We start from the raw sequence: 26,136 nt of genomic DNA on the forward strand, positions 1-26,136 counted from the left end.
TATTAAAAAAAGCATATATAAATGAATATTAAAAAAAGCATATATAAATTCATATTAAAAAAAGCAACATATAAATGAATATTAAAAAAAGCATATATAAATGAATATTAAAAAAGCATATATAAATGAATATTTAAAAACACATATATAAATGAATATTAAAAAAAGCATGTATAAATGAATATTAAAAAAAGCATATATAAATGAATATTAAAAAAAGCATATATAAATTCATATTAAAAAAAGCATATATAAATGAATATTTAAAAAAGCATATATATAAATGAATATTAAAAAAGCATATATAAATTCATATTAAAAAAAGCATATATAAATTCATATTAAAAAGAGCATATATAAATGAATATTAAAAAAGCATATATAAATGAATATTAAAAAACACATATATAAATGAATATTAAAAAACACATATATAAATGAATATTAAAAAAAGCATATATAAATGAATATTAAAAAAAAGCACATATAAATGAATATTACAAAAAGCATATATAAATGAATATTAAAAAAAGCATATATAAATGAATATTAAAAAAAGCATATATAAATGAATATTAAAAAAAGCATATATAAATGAATATTAAAAAAACATATATAAATGAATATTAAAAAAAAGCATATATAAATGAATATTAAAAAAGCATATATAAATGAATATTAAAAAAGCATATATAAATAAATATAAAAAAAGCATATATAAATGAATATTAAAAAAAGCATATATAAATGAATAAAAAAGCATATATAAATGAATATTAAAAAAGCATATATAAATGAATATTAAAAAAGGCATATATAAATGAATATTAAAAAACATATATAAATGAATATTAAAAAAAGCATAGATAAATGAATAAAAAAAGCATATATAAATGAATAAAAAAAAGCATATATCAATGAATTTTAAAAAAAGCATATATAAATGAATTTAAAAAAAAGCATATATAAATTCATATTAAAAAAGCATATATAAATGAATAAAAAAAGCATATATAAATGAATATTAAAAAAAGCATATATAAATGAATTTTAAAAAAGCATATATAAATGAATTTTAAAAAAAAGCATATATAAATGAATTTTAAAAAAAGCATATATAAATGAATTTTAAAAAAAGCATATATAAATTCATATTAAAAAAGCATATATAAATGAATAAAAAAAGCATATATAAATGAAAAAAAAGCATATATATATGAATATTTAAAAAAAGCATATATAAATTAATATTAAAAAAAGCATATATAAATGAATATTAAAAAAAGCATATATAAATTCATATTTAAAAAAGCAACATATAAATGAATATTAAAAAAAGCATATATAAATGAATATTAAAAAAGCATATATAAATGAATATTAAAAAACACATATATAAATGAATATTAAAAAAAAGCATATATAAATGAATATTAAAAAAAGCATATATAAATGAATATTAAAAAAAGCATATATAAATGAATATTAAAAAAGCATATATAAATGAATATTAAAAAAAGCATATATAAATGAATATTAAAAAAAGCATATATAAATTCATATTTAAAAAAGCATATATAAATGAATATTAAAAAAGCATATATAAATTCATATTAAAAAAAGCATATATAAATTCATATTAAAAAAAGCATATATAAATGAATATTAAAAAAGCATATAAAAATGAATATTTAAAAAAAAGCATATATAAATTCATATTAAAAAGCATATATAAATGAATATTTAAAAAAAGCATATATAAATGAATAAAAAAACATATATAAATGAATAAAAAAAAGCATATATAAATGAATATTAAAAAAAGCATATATAAATGTATATTAAAAAACATATAAATGAATATTAAAAAAAGCATATATAAATGAATATTAAAAAAGCATATATAAATGAATATTAAAAAAAGCATATATAAATGAATATAAAAAAAGCATATATAAATGAATATTAAAAAAGCATATTTAAATGAATATTAAAAAAGCATATATAAATGAATAAAAAAAGCATATATAAATTAATATTAAAAAAACATATATAAATGACTATTAAAAAAAGCATATATAAATGAATATTAAAAAAAGCATATATAAATGAATATTAAAAAAAGCATATATAAATGAATATTAAAAAAGCATATATAAATGAATATTAAAAAAAGCATATATAAATGAATATTAAAAAAAGCATATATAAATGAATATTTAAAAAAGCATATATAAATGAATATTAAAAAAGCATATATAAATTCATATTAAAAAAAGCATATATAAATTCATATTAAAAAAAGCATATATAAATGAATATTAAAAAAGCATATAAAAATGAATATTAAAAAAGCATATATAAATGAATAAAAAAAGCATATATAAATGAATAAAAAAAGCATATATAAATGACTATTTAAAAAAAGCATATATAAATGAATATTAAAAAAAGCATATATAAATGAATATTAAAAAAAGCATATATAAATGAATATTAAAAAAAGCATATATAAATTCATATTAAAAAAGCAACATATAAATGAATATTAAAAAAAGCATATATAAATGAATATTAAAAAAGCATATATAAATGAATATTAAAAAACACATATATAAATGAATATTAAAAAAAGCATGTATAAATGAATATTAAAAAAAGCATATATAAATGAATATTAAAAAAAGCATATATAAATTCATATTAAAAAAAGCATATATAAATGAATATTTAAAAAAGCATATATATAAATGAATATTAAAAAAGCATATATAAATTCATATTAAAAAAAGCATATATAAATTCATATTAAAAAGAGCATATATAAATGAATATTAAAAAAGCATATATAAATTAATATTAAAAAACACATATATAAATGAATATTAAAAAACACATATATAAATGAATATTAAAAAAAGCATATATAAATGAATATTAAGAAAAAGCACATATAAATGAATATTAAAAAAAGCATATATAAATGAATATTAAAAAAAGCATATATAAATGAATATTAAAAAAAGCATATATAAATGAATATTAAAAAAAGCATATATAAATGAATATTAAAAAAACATATATAAATGAATATTAAAAAAAAGCATATATAAATGAATATTAAAAAAGCATATATAAATGAATATTAAAAAAGCATATATAAATGAATATTAAAAAAGCATATATAAATGAATATTTAAAAAAAGCATATATAAATGAATAAAAAAGCATATATAAATGAATATTAAAAAAGCATATATAAATGAATATTAAAAAAGGCATATATAAATGAATATTAAAAAACATATATAAATGAATATTAAAAAAAGCATAGATAAATGAATAAAAAAAGCATATATAAATGAATAAAAAAAAGCATATATAAATGAATTTTAAAAAAAGCATATATAAATGAATTTAAAAAAAAGCATATATAAATTCATATTAAAAAAGCATATATAAATGAATAAAAACAGCATATATAAATGAATATTAAAAAAAGCATATATAAATGAATTTTAAAAAAGCATATATAAATGAATTTTAAAAAAAAGCATATATAAATGAATTTTAAAAAAAGCATATATAAATGAATTTTAAAAAAAGCATATATAAATTCATATTAAAAAAGCATATATAAATGAATAAAAAAAGCATATATAAATGAAAAAAAAGCATATATAAATGAATATTTAAAAAAAGCATATATAAATTAATATTAAAAAAAGCATATATAAATGAATATTAAAAAAAGCATATATAAATGAATATTAAAAAAAGCAACATATAAATGAATATTAAAAAAAGCATATATAAATGAATATTAAAAAAGCATATATAAATGAATATTAAAAAACACATATATAAATGAATATTAAAAAAAGCATATATAAATGAATATTAAAAAAAGCATATATAAATGAATATTAAAAAAAGCATATATAAATGAATATTAAAAAAGCATATATAAATGAATATTAAAAAAAGCATATATAAATGAATATTAAAAAAAGCATATATAAATGAATATTTAAAAAAGCATATATAAATGAATATTAAAAAAGCATATATAAATTCATATTTAAAAAAGCATATATAAATTCATATTAAAAAAAGCATATATAAATGAATATTAAAAAAGCATATAAAAATGAATATTTAAAAAAAAGCATATATAAATTCATATTAAAAAGCATATATAAATGAATATTTAAAAAAAGCATATATAAATGAATAAAAAAGCATATATAAATGAATAAAAAAAGCATATATAAATGAATATTAAAAAAAGCATATATAAATGTATATTAAAAAACATATAAATGAATATTAAAAAAAGCATATATAAATGAATATTAAAAAAGCATATATAAATGAATATTAAAAAAAGCATATATAAATGAATATAAAAAAAGCATATATAAATGAATATTAAAAAAGCATATATAAATGAATATTAAAAAAGCATATATAAATGAATAAAAAAAGCATATATAAATTAATATTAAAAAAAACATATATAAATGACTATTAAAAAAAGCATATATAAATGAATATTAAAAAAAGCATATATAAATGAATATTAAAAAAGCATATATAAATGAATAAAAAAAGCATATATAAATGACTATTAAAAAAAAGCATATATAAATGAATATTAAAAAAAGCATATATAAATGAATATTAAAAAAGCATATATAAATTAATATTAAAAAAAGCATATATAAATTAATATTAAAAAAAGCATATATAAATGAATATTAAAAAAGCATATATAAATGAATATTAAAAAAGCATATATAAATTAATATTAAAAAAGCATATATAAATGAATATTAAAAAAGCATAAAAAATGAATATTAAAAAAAGCATATATAAATGAATATTAAAAAAGCATATATAAATGAATATTAAAAAAAGCATATAGAAATTAATATTAAAAAAAGCATATATAAATGAATATTAAAAAAAGCATATATAAATGAATATTAAAAAAAGCATATATAAATGAATAAAAAAAGCATATATAAATGAATATTAAAAAAGCATATATAAATGAATAAAAAAAGCATATATAAATGAATATTAAAAAAACATATATAAATGACTATTAAAAAAAGCATATATAAATGAATTTAAAAAAAAGCATATATAAATGAATATTAAAAAAGCATATTTAAATGAATATTAAAAAAGCATATATAAATGAATATTAAAAAAAGCATATATAAATGAATTTTAAAAAAAGCATATATAAATGAATATTAAAAAAACATATATAAATGAATATTAAAAAAACATATATAAATGAATATTAAAAAAGCATATATAAATGAATAAAAAAAGCATATATAAATGAATAAAAAAAGCATATATAAATGAATATTAAAAAAGCATATATAAATGAATATTAAAAAAGCATATATTAATGAATAAAAAAAAGCATATATAAATGAATATTAAAAAAGCATATAAAAATGAATAATTAAAAAAAAGCATATATAAATTCATATTAAAAAAGCATATATAAATGAATATTAAAAAAGCATATATAAATTCATATAAAAAAACATATATAAATGAATATTAAAAAAGCATATATAAATGAATATTAAAAAAGCATATATAAATTCATATTAAAAAAGCATATATAAATGAATATTAAAAAAGCATATATAAATTCATATTAAAAAAGCATATATAAATTCATATTAAAAAAGCATATATAAATTCATATTAAAAAAGCATATATAAATGAATATTAAAAAAAAGCATATATAAATGAATAAAAAAAGCATATATAAATGAATATTTAAAAAAAAGCATATATAAATTCATATTAAAAAAGCATATATAAATGAATAAAAAAAGCATATATAAATGAATATTAAAAAAAAGCATATATAAATGAATATTTAAAAAGCATATATAAATGAATATTAAAAAAGCATATAAAAATGAATAATTAAAAAAAAGCATATATAAATTCATATTAAAAAGCATATATATATGAATATTTAAAAAAAGCATATATAAATGAATAAAAAAGCATATATAAATGAATAAAAAAAAGCATATATAAATGAATATTAAAAAAAGCATATATAAATGTATATTAAAAAACATATAAATGAATATTAAAAAAAGCATATATAAATGAATATTAAAAAAGCATATATAAATGAATATTAAAAAAAGCATATATAAATGAATATAAAAAAAGCATATATAAATGAATATTAAAAAAGCATATATAAATGAATATTAAAAAAGCATATATAAATGAATAAAAAAAGCATATATAAATTAATATTAAAAAAACATATATAAATGACTATTAAAAAAAGCATATATAAATGAATATTAAAAAAAGCATATATAAATGAATATTAAAAAAGCATATATAAATGAATAAAAAAAGCATATATAAATGACTATTTAAAAAAAGCATATATAAATGAATATTAAAAAAAGCATATATAAATGAATATTAAAAAAAGCATATATAAATTAATATTAAAAAAAGCATATATAAATGAATATTAAAAAAAGCATATATAAATGAATATTTAAAAAGCATATAAAAATGAATATTTAAAAAAAAGCATATATAAATTCATATTAAAAAGCATATATAAATGAATATTTAAAAAAAGCATATATAAATGAATAAAAAAGCATATATAAATGAATAAAAAAAAGCATATATAAATGAATATTAAAAAAAGCATATATAAATGTATATTAAAAAACATATAAATGAATATTAAAAAAAGCATATATAAATGAATATTAAAAAAGCATATATAAATGAATATTAAAAAAAGCATATATAAATGAATATAAAAAAAGCATATATAAATGAATATTAAAAAAGCATATATAAATGAATATTAAAAAAGCATATATAAATGAATAAAAAAAGCATATATAAATTAATATTAAAAAAACATATATAAATGACTATTAAAAAAAGCATATATAAATGAATATTAAAAAAAGCATATATAAATGAATATTAAAAAAGCATATATAAATGAATAAAAAAAGCATATATAAATGACTATTTAAAAAAAGCATATATAAATGAATATTAAAAAAAGCATATATAAATGAATATTAAAAAAAGCATATATAAATTAATATTAAAAAAAGCATATATAAATGAATATTAAAAAAGCATATATAAATGAATATTAAAAAAGCATATATAAATGAATATTAAAAAAAGCATATATAAATGAATATTAAAAAAGCATATATAAATGAATATTAAAAAAGCATAAAAAATGAATATTAAAAAAAGCATATATAAATGAATATTAAAAAAGCATATATAAATGAATATTAAAAAAAGCATATAGAAATGAATATTAAAAAAAGCATATATAAATGAATATTAAAAAAAGCATATATAAATGAATATTAAAAAAAGCATATATAAATGAATAAAAAAAGCATATATAAATGAATATTAAAAAAGCATATATAAATGAATAAAAAAAGCATATATAAATGAATATTAAAAAAACATATATAAATGACTATTAAAAAAAGCATATATAAATGAATTTAAAAAAAAGCATATATAAATGAATATTAAAAAAGCATATATAAATGAATATTAAAAAAGCATATATAAATGAATATTAAAAAAAGCATATATAAATGAATATTAAAAAAAGCATATATAAATGAATATTAAAAAAACATATATAAATGAATATTAAAAAAACATATATAAATGAATATTTAAAAAAAGCATATATAAATGAATAAAAAAAGCATATATAAATGAATAAAAAAAGCATATATAAATGAATATTAAAAAAGCATATATAAATGAATATTAAAAAAGCATATATTAATGAATAAAAAAGCATATATAAATGAATAAAAAAAGCATATATAAATGAATATTAAAAAAGCATATATAAATGAATATTAAAAAAGCATATATAAATGAATATTAAAAAAGCATTAATAAATGAATAAAAAAAAGCACATATAAATGAATATTAGAAAAAAAACATATATAAATGAATATTAAAAAAGCATATATAAATGAATATAAAAAAAGCTATATTCCATATATCATTTATCTTTCAACATATCAAAACTCTGGTATATTTTACAGATCTGTTTCGTTTCACCAAAACAGTGAATATTTTTATGCTAATATTGAATTTTCCTTATGTATGTTCATTGGGAAATAAGCAGAACTTCGAAAAAAATAAGCATTTTCAAGTAATGTTGTAAAAGAAGAATTTACATTGCATGTTTACTTAGGTTGCCATCTTGTTTTAAGGGTAACGCTATTCATATTCTTATTTTCGTATCAGTTTAATTTATATATTTCTATCTGGTTTTAATCTACAAAATATTATATCAAAAGAATTTTATTCTATTTTTAAACTAGTAATTGTTATCTACTGTATGTTAACTGGGGTTATTTCTATGAGAGATTTATGTAGGTTGTGAGTATGAAACTAATTTCCTACATTTTAAATGTATTTCATACATAGGGCTGTCATCTTAGTTTTAGGTAGGGCGCTATCGTATCGTTTATTATTCATATACACTGTTGAGTATTTTCCTATTGGTTACAGGGTTAAAATATATATATATATTTAAAAATTTCTTATATTCAAATAAATACATATTGTCTAGTATAAACTATTTAAAGCTACATTTGGGGGAGTGGAACATTCACAAGTCAATTCATATTAGAAGGGTTAATTCGTATCAGAATCATTGTATTCATTAGTCACAGTCCAAGAGACTTAATTTTATTTTAGGAATTTCTAATGAAATAATTAAAGTTTGAGGATCTATACTATTACTATATTTACTTTATTAGATCCTTCTACTTTCCAATTAACCCCCTTTTTTAATAAATAATTAGTATATATAAATTATTAATTTACTTTGAACTAACTAGTCTCGTTTTAGATGGAGAGTACATACTTAGTTCTACAAAAATAACTGTCAGCCACTTCCTGCTTTTTATTTAATAAATTTTCTTAGTTACTATTATATGATACTAGGGTGTAAAGCTTACTTAGTTCTACAAAAACAACTTTCAGCCACTTCCTGCTTTTTATTTAATAAATTTTCTTAGTTACTATTATATGATACTAGGGTGTAAAGCTTGCATCGCCTGGATTTACTAGGTGTAAATTTTCATGCACTTCCTAATACTGACTATTTCAACTTATACTCTGTGTTACTCCTGCATAGTTCCCTTACCTACTTAGCTCGAGATGTTGATTTCTTGTTAGTTTCTTTGCTAGGTATTTTAAATATTGAGTATAGTTTCAGAATCTCTCCCTAAACTTGCATTCTGTGGACCCTATATATGTTCCAATTCTATTTTTTCCTATGACTTAGCATCTATATACATTGTCCGAAATATGGCATTTATCTTCCACAGGGCATTCATTAGTGTTTCTACAGTTACAAAGTGGTTCTTTCTGGCTGATATTTCTTTCATCTTCCTTACCTCATCTACTTTGTATTATTTGAACCTATTATAGTTTTAGCTAAATGTTAGATGTTAAGAAGGATAATTTGACTGTGTTTGTGCTACTACTACCTTGAGGGAAAGCCTTATCAAGAATCAGATAAAATTTCTTCAGTATATTGTTTAAGATGTGCGCATTGTGCATATACAATTTTTACATCTGTTTTTCTTATTATTTCTTATAACAAAATAAGAATCAAGCTTCAAGCTCCCAGATGTTTATGTGGGATTCTTATTTTGTTTGGATCAGCTATTTGTGATTATTATATTGTTTTAGAATTTTTGTCTATGACTGCCAATAGCCATATTATATGATATAACGTGGGATGGTTTCCTTCTTCTAACTCCTTCTCCCTTGGTTCATTAGGTTTATCCCAAACATAATTTATTTCACTACTATATCCTGCTTCATTATAATATTTTTTCTTACTTCTAAATATTTGTTCATTGTAAAATAATCTCGATATTCACTTAGAGCCTGAGTGATTAGATTTATATATATATATATATATATATATATATATATATATATATATATATATATATATATATATATATATATATATATATATCAAACAAACATTATTAAAGATAACAGAGAATTTCTGTTTAATTTTGTTTTTACAAAGGGGCTGCCACGTATTAAGGCCCAGACGCCACTCGAGGATAAGGGTCAGTGTGTGTATGGTAGTCATTGAGATAGTAGCATAGTAATTGTTTGTGGTGGAAATTTGATATAATTAGATTATTTACAAGGACGGCTAAATAAGAACTTGTTTATGTTGGACTTGAAAATGACAATATTGTAGTCAGACCAGCAGAACAGAGTTCTGCAGATGGGTAGTTATAGGAAAGAAGCTTTGTTCATGGAATCCACGTTTAGGTTTAGGCACCGATAGAGAGGTGAGGAATTTATTGATAATGATTTTGCCTAGAGTGCTTTTTTGTAAAGATTAGTAAGGAGGGGGGGATAGATTGGAGTTCAGTCGAACACTTGCCATGAAAATAGGGATAGAGCAGGGACTCTTCTGTGGGGAAAGAGTTTGCAGCAGAGAAGAGAAAAGGACATCACCTACTAGATTGGGAAGTCTGTTTTGAACTTTGTCATGGCAGGATAGGTGCCCAGATATAGCAACAGTACTCTATCCTAAGACGAACTTGGTTTTTATGCAGATAAAGAATTGCATCAGCAGTGAGATATCTACTCCATTTTTCCAGCGATATTGGCAACAGATTTGATGTATGTGCTCCATTTCAGATCAGTAGTCAAGGTCAGACCAAGAAATTTGTCTAAACATGGAGTGTCCTCAAGGCAAGAGCCATTCATTTCAATAGAGGCCAGATGTGGGTCAGAATGTTGATGATGGAAAGAAAGAAGCTTGGTTTTAGATGCATTAAAATTAAACCTTTTTCCTCATTGCATTATGTTCACAAGATCATATAAAAGAGAATCAAAGAGATCTTTGCCATTTCTGGCCTTTAAAGTGTTGCCATAGATGATAGTGTCGTCTGCATAAATTTCTACAAATGATCTAAGAATGTGATTTGGAAGATCAGGAAGAGAGTTGGATGGAACCCTGAGGGACGCTAAGCACTAATATTGTGAATTTCTGATTTCTACCTATCAGTCACTACTCTTATAAACCTATCAGAGAGAAATGATTGAGAAGATATTTCCAGCTATCCCTGGAGATCATGTGCAGTAGGCCTTTATGTCACTCCCTATCAAAAGCCTTTGATATGTCAAAAGCTATTACTCTAGAAATGAAGCCTATGTCAATAGATTCACTAGTCCTGTAAGATATTACTGTTAGCACATCATCTGTATATCTAGCAGATCATATTGCATGTCTCTGTAGAGGTTGTTTCTATTGAGGTGGTTGACCACTTCTCTATTTAATACAGATTCCAGTAACTCATGATGCACTGGAGACTGATTGGTTTGTACTGAGTGCAAGATGACCGACTGCTTGAATTTTTAAATACAGGGTAGACTGATGAGGTTTTCCAAGGTGTTGGGAAGCATTTCTCCTTAAGACAACATTTAAACAATTTTGTTTTTATTTTTTTGTGTACAAATAATAACTGTTGATATATATTCAATATGTATTGCAAACATTTTCGCTCCATTCTGAGAGAATCTTCAGGTGAGAGTTGAATAATGTGCTGGTGAGGAAGAAATTAGTAGTAGCAGCAATGGTTAGTGTTGTGTTGTGGAACAACAGTGAAAATAAGAACAATCAAGTCGAGGTTCGGTTAAGGAACAAGTGTATTAACAATAATGTACAAAGATAGGAAAGTGTGTATATCTGCTGGGCACTCGGCTAGCAGTTGAAGTGCAGTCGCATCTCTCTTGCCGGTTTTGGAATTACTAGCGCTATTTATAGTGCTAATCGGTATAAATTCCTCTGTTCAAGGAAGGCTGGTATAAATGTTAGCATTCATGCCGGCGCCAGGGTGTTTTTGAGGCTATTGGCGAACCCAAATTCTGGGGTCACTAATTGAGTTGCAAAGAAGGAGAGGGGAGTTATGAGGCATTTTAGAGTGCTTGGACTTGTTTCAAATGCGACGATAATTTATACCAGGTTTTTTTGGATTTTTATGCAGATGGGTTCAAGTTTTTTTTAGCAATTTTAAATTTATTTCATGATTTGTGTTGCACACTAAGATTTGTCTTACATTGAAGAGAGCAGTTATGTCTATTTTTGGTAGATGGTGAAAAATTGTGCAGAAATCTTCATTATGCATGGTAAGGTGGAGTTATAGGGTAATGGTTGTGTAACCAATGTAAATATCTGTTTCATAGTTGATATAGGAGTTACATTCTCCCAAATATAGATGATGTTGATTCTTTCTAATGATTTTAGAGTTGGAGTGGCATTGTTTTTTACTACAAGGTTTTGGGCCTTAAACTTTTTTAAATAATGAGTTTAATTTTATTGTTGTTATCAATTGGGGATATGCATTTGTGTATGATATTTTTATGGTTGCATTTGTTTGCAGTAAAATATGTTAATAGATTCTGTATGATATTATTATTTGTGGTGGTATTTTTCAAGTTTTGAAGCATTGATTTTATTTGTTGGTCGACCATATAATAAGGAAATCCATTATTGATAAGGTCTTGTTTTATATTATTTAGTCCGAAAAATAGTGTTATTTTAGAGGAAGAGATTAGATATAGTAGGTTTTTTAGGATGACTATTTTAACGGTGAGGGCATTCTTAAAATTTAACATGCAAAGATTTATTTTTTTGTAGTTGGATGGGTTAAATGGAATTTTGGTATTGACCTTTAGTTCTAGTGAATGAGCATATATATATATATATATATATATATATATATATATATATATATATATATATATAAAGGTTTGAGATGTTCAAAAGTAGGAACTAATGAATACGAGGTTGCTCGATAACAGGAGCAAAATATTTGTGTGTGTGTATATATATATATATATATATATATATATATATATGACAATTTAGAAAGATATAAAATTATGAGATAGTAACCAATAACAATACACATTCTAAAAATCCAGTATTAACATGGTTTTAGTGTTTATGCATACCTAACATAATTTTACACCAACACTTACATATATTGCCCTGCCCGCCCTGCACTCATGTTTCCATCATTCCCACTAAAGAAGATCGAAGGATCGGTCGAAAATATGTGCTTTTGAAAGAAACGTTTTTATTTTTTTTTTTAAGACTTTTTGTGAAAATGTATAAAAAAAAGAATACGAAAAATATAAAAGTTTATAACTTTTTCTTTATTCGTTCTATATTGGTGATGTGCAGGAATACATAATATTATTATGAAAATAATTAAAAACTTTTTTTACAAAAACATAATTTTCGACCAGTCCTTTGGTCTTTATTAGTGTAGATTTTAGAATATATATATATATATATATATATATATATATATATATATATATATATATATATATATATAATCATTTCTTTTTAATGAACGAAATATGGTCCATTTTCTGTGTGACCTTTAAAAATATAAAATCATATATATATAATTTTTCGAATAAACGAATATTTTCACATTTTATAAACATTATTTTTGCATAATTGTTTTCTTATGAAATTTGAAAATCATCAGAAAATATTTTTTTATGAAACTTATTTTAAATGTTCTTTTTTCAAAGTAAATCTTTTTGTTCTTTTTTTTTCTTATTGAATTGTCGGATTTTTGTTTGCATTAAAATTTAAGATCAAAGCTGCCATAAAAAGTTTAATGAATAAACAAAGTTAATTTTTGCTTTTGTTTTGGTTTTAGGTCGATGCTATGGACCCGACTGTACATCTCTGGCCGTTGATAATACATCATTTCCAATAATGTGTCGAACAAACTACACGTCGTCAACATCATCTAGTTCCGGATCGAGTTCAGCAATGAAAGTCACTGGTATGCATTCACTGTCAGCAGAAAAGCCCGATCATGCCGCCACTGAGATTCGAAAAGGGTCAATCCCTGGATGCTGCCAAGGGAATTCTCCGAAATGGCCCTGGCATTACATTAACCAGAGTTTCCCCAATGTACAGCATCCATCGGAAGGAGATTTCAACCCAAGACATAGCGGTCATCAGCATGCACAATCCCATCCTCATCTCGACCACAATTTGATTCCCGTGGACATCAACAATGCAGACTCACCCCCAAAACGCCAATCACGTCACCTACTCCGTAGCCAAAGTACGGGGGCCAAGTACACTCGCATCAGGGACAAGTTTTCAAAAACAAAATGTGCATCCACGGAGGACAGTGCAGTGGCCCTTTTCCATTCAAAACACTCAGCGGCAGCGTATGGACAGGATTCGGTCGACTCCGAATATGATGAAACCATGTCCAATGATTGGGCTGACGAGGAGGCTGTATGTGATGAGGAAGTGAAAAAAATTACTGGCGAAGAAGAAGAAGATGATGTGAAACCGACTTTGGGTGTATTTTCATCGCAGGAATCAGACAACCTATTATCCGAACTTTCCCAAAACTCGCACACTAATCTGCTGACTCTTGCAGAGGTGACGGACAGCACGCAGCTGTTAGGGAACGTTACTGCCAACACCCGGCATAATGATCTGCCTCTTGGAGTGACCAGTTCCAGCCGAGACAGCAGCTCACGCATGTTAGAGTATTCACATAGTCCACGATTGGCAAACTCGCAGCCTGGAATTGATAATTCTAGTTTTGTTTTTGGAGAGATCTCAAACGACTCGAATGACAGAGAGAGTGCTATTGGCACCAGTTCTTCTCGGCTTGAATCGCAGTCAACACAGTCCGATATAGAACTTGTCACTGAATCACAGAGTTTTCTCACCCCCACATCTACAGCAAATATTTCAAAATCTCCGCGCACCCACGGTAATTCTGGAGGTCTCCTCGGCAATATGACTCTTTCACACTACAGTCCCAATGTACCAGATGAGTTGCATTTCATACTGCCCTCTCCCTTGTCTCCGCAGCAGCATCTCTCGACACTGCCCCTTCGCAGACATAGTTGTGTCAGCTCTGCTAGCTCATCCCATGAACAGCTCTCTGATAGTGCCACTAACTCTGGTTACCAAGGCGACGAACTTGTATGACACATGCTTTTTTGTCATCTTCTCCTCCTCTTCCTATTACCCTTTTTCCTAATCCTCTTTGGTTCAATTCAAACCAATTATTTATTACTTTGTCAAATTTATGGACAATTCAGTTTTATTGTTTCTTATATTTTATTATTTGTTCTTCATTTGTCAAGTTTTGTTTTGTTGTTTTTTCTTTTCTGGAATTTCTTTTTATGTTTTTTCTTTTTCTCTTCTTCATTTTCTTTGTTTAATTTTGACACAATGTTTCCACCACATCGAGTATTGTTAAAGATCACTGAAATTTCCCTCAAAATACAAACAAAATCTTAAAAAAAAAAAAATTAATTCAAACAAAATTAATACAAACAAAGCAAAACAAAAAACTTTGAATAAATTTTTTGATTAAAATTAATTCATCTGTTTATAATAAGAAAATATATTTGGGAAATTTTTCTTGATAAGAAAAATAAATAAAAATAAAATTACAAAAAAAAACTATGTGGATGATCTTTTAATAAAAAAAAATAACAGCAACATTTTAAAAAACTCATAGACTTCATCAAATCAGACATTTTATATGAGAGAGTCATGTACAAAGGAATTCTGTACATTTTCCCTCGAAGATTAATTTTTTTGTTACTTTTTTCAACTGTGAAGGAATGTGCCCCCTTTCCTACCCCAACCCTCAGAAGACTATACACAATTTTGTAGAAAAAAATATGCACACTGAAAAAAAATGTCTTTCAAAATATTGTTACTGTCAGAAGTTTATTACCTTTAAAAGTCTACTGTTGATACAAAATGCTGTGTACAGGGATTGAACATGGAGAGAGAGACAGAAACCAAATATGAACGAATTTTGTTGTCCTCTTTAATATATATATATATATATATATATATATAAAGAAAAACTTAAAATTGTTTATATGGACGTTCATATGTTCAAAGACTTTTTCAAGATGAATGATCTGAATAAAATAATCGACGTTAAAATTTGAAATACAACTTTTAACTTCTTGATGGTCTTCTTGAGAAAGTCTTAGAACAATATAGATGAAACGTTCATGAATAAATAAACAATTTTTAGTTTCTCTCTTTTAATTTTTTATTGCATTGAATTATTAAGTCCATAACTATAACTAAATATAACTATATATATATATATATATATATATATATATATATATATATAGGGCCGGTGCAAGTGGGTTTGGTATCCTAAGCAAGCCTTTAGATGTACCTCCCTCTTCCTTTATAAAAGTTGTGATTATATAATACAAGTAGAGTAAGCCGTTACTACATTGTGTCTAACTCTCAAAACATCAAAACTGATCATATCAGTTCTATATTGTGGTTTTATTGCTACCACAAAGTCCCTCCGGGGTTGGAGGTAAGGGTCATAGGTAACAAATGATAATATGAAAGAAAACAGTGTTGGTTAATCTCTATCCTCACTACCCTCCGGTACCCCTTTTTAACAACTTTTCATCACAGTATTTTTTTTATCCATATTTGTTCTTAACTTGTTGTGACCCCAAGATCTTAGTGCCCTAGGCGATCGCCTAGTAGATAGTGCCGGCCCTATATATATATATATATATATATATATATATATATATATATATATATATATATATATGTATATATATATATATATATATATATGTGTATATATATATATATAGCTGGGAACACAACCTTATCCATCACCCTATTTGTTTCGCTTTCTTACAATGTTATTGGCACTGTAATATATTTTTTACTTAACTCAATTTTGTTTCCCAAAAATTATTCAAACGATTACATAATTACATTTTCTTTTTTTCATTTTTTTAAAGAAAGAAAGAAAAAAAACGTCTATAATCTTTGACATGTTTTAAATTATAAAACGCAACATAAAATGTCATTGTATAATTGGAAATAAAATTTAACTCTTTCTGAATTAAAATTATCCAATTAGGAACATCATTTCATTGTTGATATAGATAAAATATATACAGTTGGCACACTGAAGCAATTTACCAAGAAACTATCCACCATTTTTAATGTAAATTATCACAACTGACTGTTTCTGTCCGATGACAACAACAAAAATTATATTTTTTAAATGATACAGAGACTATTTTAAAGGTTTTTTTTTTCATTTGTAGAAAAGTGCATTAGAAGAGATATAGTTTTATTCAATTACTTTCCATAACGAAAAAATCATATTTTTTAGTATTTCAAATTTCACACCGCCATTAATAAGGCCTTGCAATTTATTATAACTATGCAATTATTTGGAAGGGATTATTCGAATTTAAACCTGATCCATTTTGATGAACGAAATGTTTATCTGACACATTTATTTTACAACTGTAATTTGCACCAAAAGGATAACATGCTATATCCTCATTTTTCTATCATTTGTTTATTGAAACAATTTTATTTTACTTTCTTTATAAATGAGTAGCGTCAGGGCTGGATTAACCGCTGAGCCAAATTAAACTAAAATAAACAAAATTAAGCAAAGCAAATAAAAAAGTATACGAAATAAACAAAAAAATGACGAATAGAAAGCAAAATAATAAGAAAATAAACAAAATAAGCGAAATAATTAAAAGGGATGTTGTGTAATATCAGTTTAGAATATCTGATTAAAGAAAATATACATAAAATGGAAGAAATAAATAAAATAGTTTTCATCCTAAATTGAAATTATCAAATGAATATTCCAAGTAAAAAAAAAATTCTTTGTGTGCCAAAAAATAAATAAACCTGTCCTATATCTTATATAGGAACATCATAATCTTTAATTATAAGATTTTATCTGTCTCGGGCATGCAAGTGTTATTGTATTATCTCCCTTTCTAACTAACTCTCTATTAAAGGAATTAATGAATAGAAAAATTCAACTTGCCTCATTCAAATATTTTTCTTCTTTCTATTTGTACCATAAATTATTATTGTTGCATTGTTAGTTGCATCAGATCTAATAAAAGAGTTTACATTTTTTTAATTAGAAAACATTGTGTTAAAAAATAAAATGGAAGGGCATGGAGTGTTAAATTAAAATTATCAGTAAAATCCAAGTAAATGAATGACACATTATTTTTCATAAATACATTTTATTGAAATTAAATTTCTTTCTTTCAAAAATAAATTTTCAGAATTGTATATGTAGAAGAAGGGACACTCTATAATGGAAACACTTGTACATTTAAAGTTTTTATATATAGAAAAAGGACGCCATGATTGTCTAAATGCTTAGAATCTATACAGAACTTAATCCAGCCCTGAATAGTCCAGTAGAAATAAGTTTAGACTGGAGAAAAATCATGGTCAAGCTAAATGTTTCAGTATTCACATGACTGAGAGTCTTGATTCTATTTTAAAAATCCTCTTGAGTCCAATTTTTGAAATGATCATACGAAAATAGACTACAGTGGGCAAATCTATCATTTAGAGTTGCAATTTGGGACATCATAAATATTCTGTTGATTGTTTCATTAATTATTTTCTTTTTATTTAACTACAGCTGTCACGGAAAATAAAACAAAAACTGGCAAAAAAAGATGATACATTCTTGCACATAAAAACCAATTAAAGCAAAAACATTATAAGTTAATTAAAACTAAAAATTAATCTGTGGAATTAATGTTGGAAAATCTTTTTGGGTGTTCAATTTCAAGCATATCAAAAACATATTGAAATATGTGGACATCTTACAATCCTCCTGTTCAAAGTCAGCAAATCTTCTTCAGTGCTAAGCAACTTTCTCCAACGTTCTCCATGTGATGCATGAACTAGTTTGGGAACGTGCCAAACGAAAGTCATCCAGAAGAGACTTCCACCCACCACATCATCTTTAGATCTTTTCTTTCATTTTGAGGCAACCAAGATATGGCCACCTTTTTATGTCTTGTAGATTACAGTCAAAGACTATGATCAGCCAACTTACCCACCGTGTAGTAGCCATCTTGTGCAACAGCCTTGAGCTTACTCTACACAGAACTTCAACGTTTGTGACTGTCTCTCTAAGTAATCTTGAAGCAATTCTGGTGCGAAATCTTGACAGTACCTTTCCATGACTCATTAGCACCAGATTATCCTAAATAGTAGGACATTTTAATTTTTTGTACTTTTGTTCACGTCAAACAATACATATTGCCACTGAGACGAAAGGGCCCATTGTCATTAAGAGCCAGATTTATAGTGGTTATTCTAAGTAATGTTCACATTACATTTAAATTTCTGCATGTTGGTACAGCCGAGGAAGCAGGCAGCAGAGATGGAATTCCAAGAGCAAGCAATCAGAAGAAAGAAAATGTCCTAGCATCTGAGAAGCTCCAGAGTGACAGGGTAGAATTTTGCTGTCAGTCGGGTTTGTCAGGAGTTTTTATGTTGAGGGGTCATACAAGTGCAGTGAGTCATCAAAGTAAATTTCATGGAAATACTTGTAAAGTCATCATCATTCAAGTTTCTACTCACTTATTTGACCCCTAAAATCTGAGGTTCGACTATAAACAGTTTCATTTAGTTGAAATTAGTATCGACTGGATGTTGCCCAGGATTCAATATGTCCAAATGCGTTTTTAAAATATTTCTATGTTAACAGCAAGTAAGGAATGCTAACAGTTAAGTTGAATAACTAGTTTAGAAAGAGTTATTCCCCTTAATTGATTTTTCTTTGGAGGTAATTCTCTAACAATGTTTGTATATTACCACACTGCCTAACTGAATTATGCATGTTGATATATTTATAACAAAGTATGTAAGTCTATAGAAAATAACATAGTACAAGAATAACAAATAAAAATTGGCTAGTCAAAATCAAAGTTTGATTTGTCATTGTTTGGATTCAATTTATATATTTTATGTATTTATGATAAGAATAAGAAAAATGAAGAAATAAACATTAGAAGATAATTTATATTGATACTATTACTTTATACAGTTTTTGTCATAAAAACTTGAAACAAAACTTTAGATAATAAACATTGAATTAAATAACAAAGACTTCCATATTTATTACAATCAATAATTTTGGTAATTCCTATACAAATTTATCCTTTAAATTTGACCGAAAAAGAAATTTGTAAGACTGTCCCTCCAAAGAAAAAGCTGGAAAGGCGCACAATGGTCGTGTATAAACAAATATCCTGCCATCTTAAGCAAGAAAAGGAACCCACCATCATTTGACATTTCGGAATTCATGAATATTCATGAACAGAATAATGTGTTATAGCAAAATCAAAAACAATAACAAAGTATGATTAATTAATAAAGTATCTTTTTACACACCAATATGCAAATTAGTTAACTTTACTATTGAGATCATAGTCAGAGTCTAGACCATTTTTGAAATGGCTTTTTCTCTGTTGACTCTGGTATGTTGTTGGTCCTGTGCAGTTCTAGGAGGTCCACCCTCCCAAACTTTGTTTTCTCCCTTAGAGAAGGAGTTAGTTTATGGCTAATCAACTCATTCAACTGTCATATTTTATCTTAACATTTTTTATCACCTGTAGCGTCCCTACCGGGAAATACTGACGAAGCTGCCCAAGCACGTTTTGTAGGCCAGAATGCTATTCCTCTAGGGTGCTGGCTCTTCAATCCCACTTTCTGATCTTTGTGTCACATCTTCCCATTATGGGAGGGAAATAAATAACCTCACAGTAATATAAAAAAAAACAGGTGAAGCACTATGTAAACTTAAATAAACATGAAATAAGGTGTTTTGACCATTAGAGCGAGAAATGAGTTCAGTTTTTTCATTTATTCATTTAGACATTCAACACCGATGCTATCTTTTTTTTTAGTTTGATCTATAAAAAGGATTTCAGAGGACTTTTTTTAAACGTTCTTGGCCTCCATTTTTTTCCAGCTAAACTGAAAGACATTTTATTTCTATTGGACAAGTAAAACGAACTGGACACTTTTTACAAACTAGTTCATAATAGTTCAGTCCAAGATATTTTTTAAAAAAAGTTTGCTTAACTATGTGTATGTGTGTATGTGTTTATTTGTGTGTTTGTGTGCGTGTTTAATATCAAGAAGATATTTATATTTATAAATATATACAATAAGATTCAACTGGCATATTTTATCTTTACATTTTTTATATATTTTATTGACTGTTAGATTATTATCACGTTAATTCTATAATTTTTGAGAGACTTTCTAATTGTTTTCTCTGTAAATACAAAATGATGTAGAAACAATTGCATTTGTTTTTGTCTATTTTTTTTTTTTTTTTTGAAAAGGCAACTAAAAGCTATGAACGTTTGTTTGTTTGGTTTCTGGAGCAACAAATCTTCTATGTTCAATCTATGGAAGAGTTAAGTTTTTATTATTTTGATCTTTGAATTTATGAGAAGGCACATGAATGGGGAACATGACAATATAAAATATTTAAAAAAAAAAAAAACGAATTTACCATAGAAGTTACTTCTGAATGGTCATCCATACAACTCACAATATTTGCTATTCAAAGTTCAGGCAAGTCACAAAAATTTTTTAAATCAGAGATGTTCTTCAATAATAATTTAAAAAAAAAAACAATAATAAGGTTGAAATATATGACACATCGCCTCCTCTCCTATCTAAAATTGTTGTTATTCAATATTTTTCTTTTTAATTTAAAACAAGTAAACATCAAATTTTCACTTATAGTTATTTGGAAAAAAAAATCACTGAATTTTTAACCAGGGGTTCACATTTTATGTACTTTTACATAAAATGTCTGCTCTGTTTAACCTGTTCGCTGATCGTTAGCAAAACAATCCTGAAATCATAAAGTAATTCTGCAATGAATACACCTATTTAAATACTGAACAATAATTTTTATTATATGAAAATGTTGTGTTTTATATAAGCATTGATTGAATGTTCTTAATTTTTTAGTTAAATAAAAAAAAAATTCAAGGTTGAAAGGGAAACAATTACACTGGAAAAGGAGGAAATTTAATGTTTGAATTTATATAAGAAATTTGAGTTTTTTCTCAAAATAAAATTATAATTTGAAAATTGAATTAGTTGGTTTTAAAGCAAATTATTATTTTTTTATTGAATTATTTTTTTATTTGATTAGTTGATTTGTAAAATATTTATAATTTGAAAATTAAGCAAGTCAGTTTTAAAGCAAATTATTTTTTTATTGAATTAGTTGATTTGTAAAATATTTATAATTTGAAAATTAAGCAAGTCAGTTTTAAAGCAAATTATTTTTTATTGAATTAGTTGATTTGTAAAATATTTATAATTTGAAAATTAAATCAGTCGATTTTTTAATACAATTTGGAAATAGACTTAGTTGGTTTGCAAAAAAACTATAATTTTAAAACTGAACTAGTTAATTATTTTTAATTATAATTTCAAAATTGAATTAGTTGGTTTTGGAAATCGAGTAAGTTGGTTTTATAAATTGATAACTTGAAAATATGATGTTTGATCGATCCAAAAATTTTTTTCAAAAAATGTAATAGCATAAATGAAAGAGCGAGGGGTTGTCATAAACATCCATCAAAAATTGAAATTTCTTTTATTTCTAAAAACTAAATGAATGCCACTCTTGTCAAATAAGGAGTAAGCCAAATGACAGCGGCTCAACAATAACAGAATGGATCACTTTATTCAAATGAGTTTTTGTATTGTTGGATCAATGGGAAACAGTTTTTTATTTGTTTGTTTGTTACAGATTAAAGTTATTGCTGCGTGTAAGTACTGTAAATACGATTCTGATTTTATGCAGACTTGCTGTTGCATAGAAAAGAAATATTTCAAGTTTTTATTTGCTTGCCTCCTCACAAGAGAAGTGACACAATGTCAATTTTGTGGAGAGAATCCAAAGGCATTCTGGATCAGTACAAAAATTTAAACTGCCTCACTCTAAAAGGATTTCTTCTTCTCTGACCTAGGATAGAAAAGATGGCGTACTACATTTGCCAAATGGCTAAAAAAATAAAGAGTTTGTTTTTCATTAATAATTTTCTCAAGTTTAAGAAACGAATTCGCGATTGGCTACCATTTTGTCTGCTTACATGAGACAAATCTAAACTAGGTGGTAATTTGCAAGAAAAGATAACTCGACAAGAGACAAAATTATTTTTGTTTGATCGAGTTATCTTCTCTTAGAGATTGTTCTTCAAAACGGCTACCAGCCAGATTCACTTCATCAGTGATCGAAATCCTTACATAAAAAAGAAAAAATAAAGTCATTTATTTTTTGTTGTTTTTCATTAAAACTTGAAATGTTATTTTTGTCCACAACAGCAAGTCTACTTAAAATAAATTTTACATCGTATTTTACATTTTTAAATAGATGAAAAACAATTTCGGATAAACATTACTATTGGTGACAAATTATTTAAAAAGTAGTCCAAAACAATTTGTCTACTCATGACCTATTTGCATTAGAAATTAACATTTCATATAAGATGTAGGCATGTTAAGTTATTGTTAATATTGATTGTGAGTGAATAGGGATCAGACATCTTTAGTCGCAGGAAGTAAGGAACCTAAGCAGCTGTGGATGGCTTACTTTGTGTAGAACTATTCGCAGTAATTTAACATGCTTATATTCTTGATTAAATATTAAATAAGTTGTTTATTTAAGTCACAAATAAGTAGATAAACCCCAATAAATTGTTTTGGACTAATTTCCCAATTTTATTTCTAGTAAAATAATTTATGTCGCCCATAGCAATGATGACCCAATTTCACACTATTTTTATGAGTTAAACTTTGATTATATTTAAAAGATAATAAACTAAAATTAATCTGAAAATATATTTATTTTTATATTTTACGTATGCAAATAATTAAAGCTTTACTGGCGGAGAATAACTTAATATTAATTTTACAATTATTCTACATATTTTAAAAAGTTTCTTAAAAAAGAAAAGTTTTTCTAGAACAAGGTTCAGCAACATTTTTGGTGAGGGCCCAACTGGCTATGTAATGTCTTGGTTAAGAGCTATGGTATTAAATATAATAAAAATAATTTTTCTTGGACTCAAACTGCTCTCTCCAAAACCTGTCTTTTTAAATGTTTAATTTGATTTTATTTAAACAATTACTTTGATTACAGGAATAATAGAATAAAAACTATTAACAATACTAACTGGATAGTCAAGAGTTCAGTTCTTAAGTTGGTAAGCTAGATGAAAACCACTCGAGGGTCGAATGTATCCTGCGGGTTGCCAACATCTGTTCTAGAACTATTAAAAAATGATTCGTAAATTAAAGTGAATTATAATGCTACTTAGTTTTTAATGAAAATTAGATATTTACCTAAAAAAAAAATACTTAAAAAAGATACCAAAAAATCATTAAACGTGCAATCATAATTCTTCCCATCAACTTGTACGCTAAGAACCACATCTCCCGCCTTAAAATGACACAAATACGGGTGAACACTGAAACAACGTCAGATGCTTACGATTAGATCAAAGTTGGGCATTTCCTTTCCTCTGCTTCACAAATCAGTACGCATCATAAAATACATCGTAGGATTACTCCCAACTCAATCTCATCTTCTCTTTGGTTGTTACCTATTTTATAAAGCATGAAAAGCAATCGTTAGAACAAAGATCTTTTTCCGTCGGCATAACACAAAGCAACATTACCCTTACAGGCATTTTTAATAGACATGTATGGCTATGGATGGTCCAAATAAGTTTTCTCCAGCTTTCATAAGCACTATCTCAGTCTAATAATACCCATTCTATGAAAGTCATATTTTTATAGTTATGGATGATCCAAATAATCTGTAATTTATTTTGCATCTCTCCTGAACACTAGCCCAGTCTGACAATATTGAAACAACAGTGACAGTTAGTGCTAAAATTGCTAAAAAGTGTCGATAATGGTCAACATCATGAACTTTAGAATATAGACTTTTGTTATTCATTCATTATATTGCTCTGTAATTACATTGAGCTTCTTACATAAGGTAATCGATAAGCAAATAAAGTACATGTCCACAGAAATATATATATACATCTATTATACACGATGTGTGTATACACACAATATATATATATATATATATATATATATATATATATATATATATATATATATATATATATATATATATATATAAATGAGATGAATTCGATCACAGATTAATCAATCTTGTGGTGTCAAGTCTTACAAAATACTTTTTTGGGGAGGTAATATTTTTATATAAGACAATCCCAGCTAAATAAATAAAATTGTTCAATAAAAATACATCATTTTCAAAACAGAAATTTATTGTTTGAACAAAGGTTGTTACATTTAAAGTAATTTCCTTAATCCATGGATTTTCGATGTAGGCTCATCTCCTCAGAGGAAAGTCATTAGCAAAATATTTATTCTGGTTTGATATGATTTTGTTATTTAGCAAATGTGTTGGAAATATATTAAAGATTAAAATCTTTTTAAGGGACATAGAGAAAGAAAAAGAAAAAAAGGGTTGAAACAAAAAAAGATATGGGATTTTGGTATCCGATTAGAATGGTAATCCTTGAATAGAAAAGAATGATGTCATTAGGTGCCAGATTGGTTGAAGGAAAAACCCAATTATATTAGGTCAAGTATTCAGAGTGAAAGGCAATGTCCCTTTACGAAAGCAGAAATTTAGATTTATTAAGTCCCATTTCTTTTGGTAATGTAAAAACACTAGGAAGACGTTCTTTTTCATAAAGAAAAATCTAATATATATATATATATATATATATATATATATATATATATATGTGTGTGTGTGTGTGTGTGTGTGTGTGTGTGTGTGTGTGTGTGTGTAATATATATATATATATATATATATATACATACAATATATGTGTGTGTATATATAATATATAATATGTATATGTGTAAAAAATATTGTGTATATGAATATATAGGAATATATACATATAATATATATATTATATGTATATATATATAATATATAATACACAAACACACTGTGTGTGTGTGTGTGTGTGTGTGTGTGTGTGTGTGTGTGTGGCAATTGTTTTTTGGGAGACGATGGTGCAGCAGTGGAACTAC

At 24.6% G+C, this 26,136-nt stretch overlaps 1 protein-coding gene across 1 annotated transcript in view; it reads left to right on the forward strand.

The window, feature by feature from the left end:
* Nucleotides 1–24,114, forward strand: part of LOC145265415 (voltage-dependent T-type calcium channel subunit alpha-1G-like) — a 759,315-nt gene extending 735,201 nt beyond the window's left edge. The window contains exon 38 of the mRNA XM_080121247.1: nt 13,826–24,114. Coding sequence (XP_079977373.1) covers nt 13,826–15,132 — 1,307 coding nt within the window. The 3' untranslated portion in view covers nt 15,133–24,114. The remainder of the gene's footprint in view (nt 1–13,825) is intronic.
* The last annotated feature ends 2,022 nt before the right edge of the window (nt 24,115–26,136 follow it).

Source organism: Euprymna scolopes, chromosome 40, assembly GCF_053919585.1.
Source record: "Euprymna scolopes isolate OS-2025 chromosome 40, ASM5391958v1, whole genome shotgun sequence".
Taxonomy (NCBI): domain Eukaryota; kingdom Metazoa; phylum Mollusca; class Cephalopoda; order Sepiida; family Sepiolidae; genus Euprymna; species Euprymna scolopes.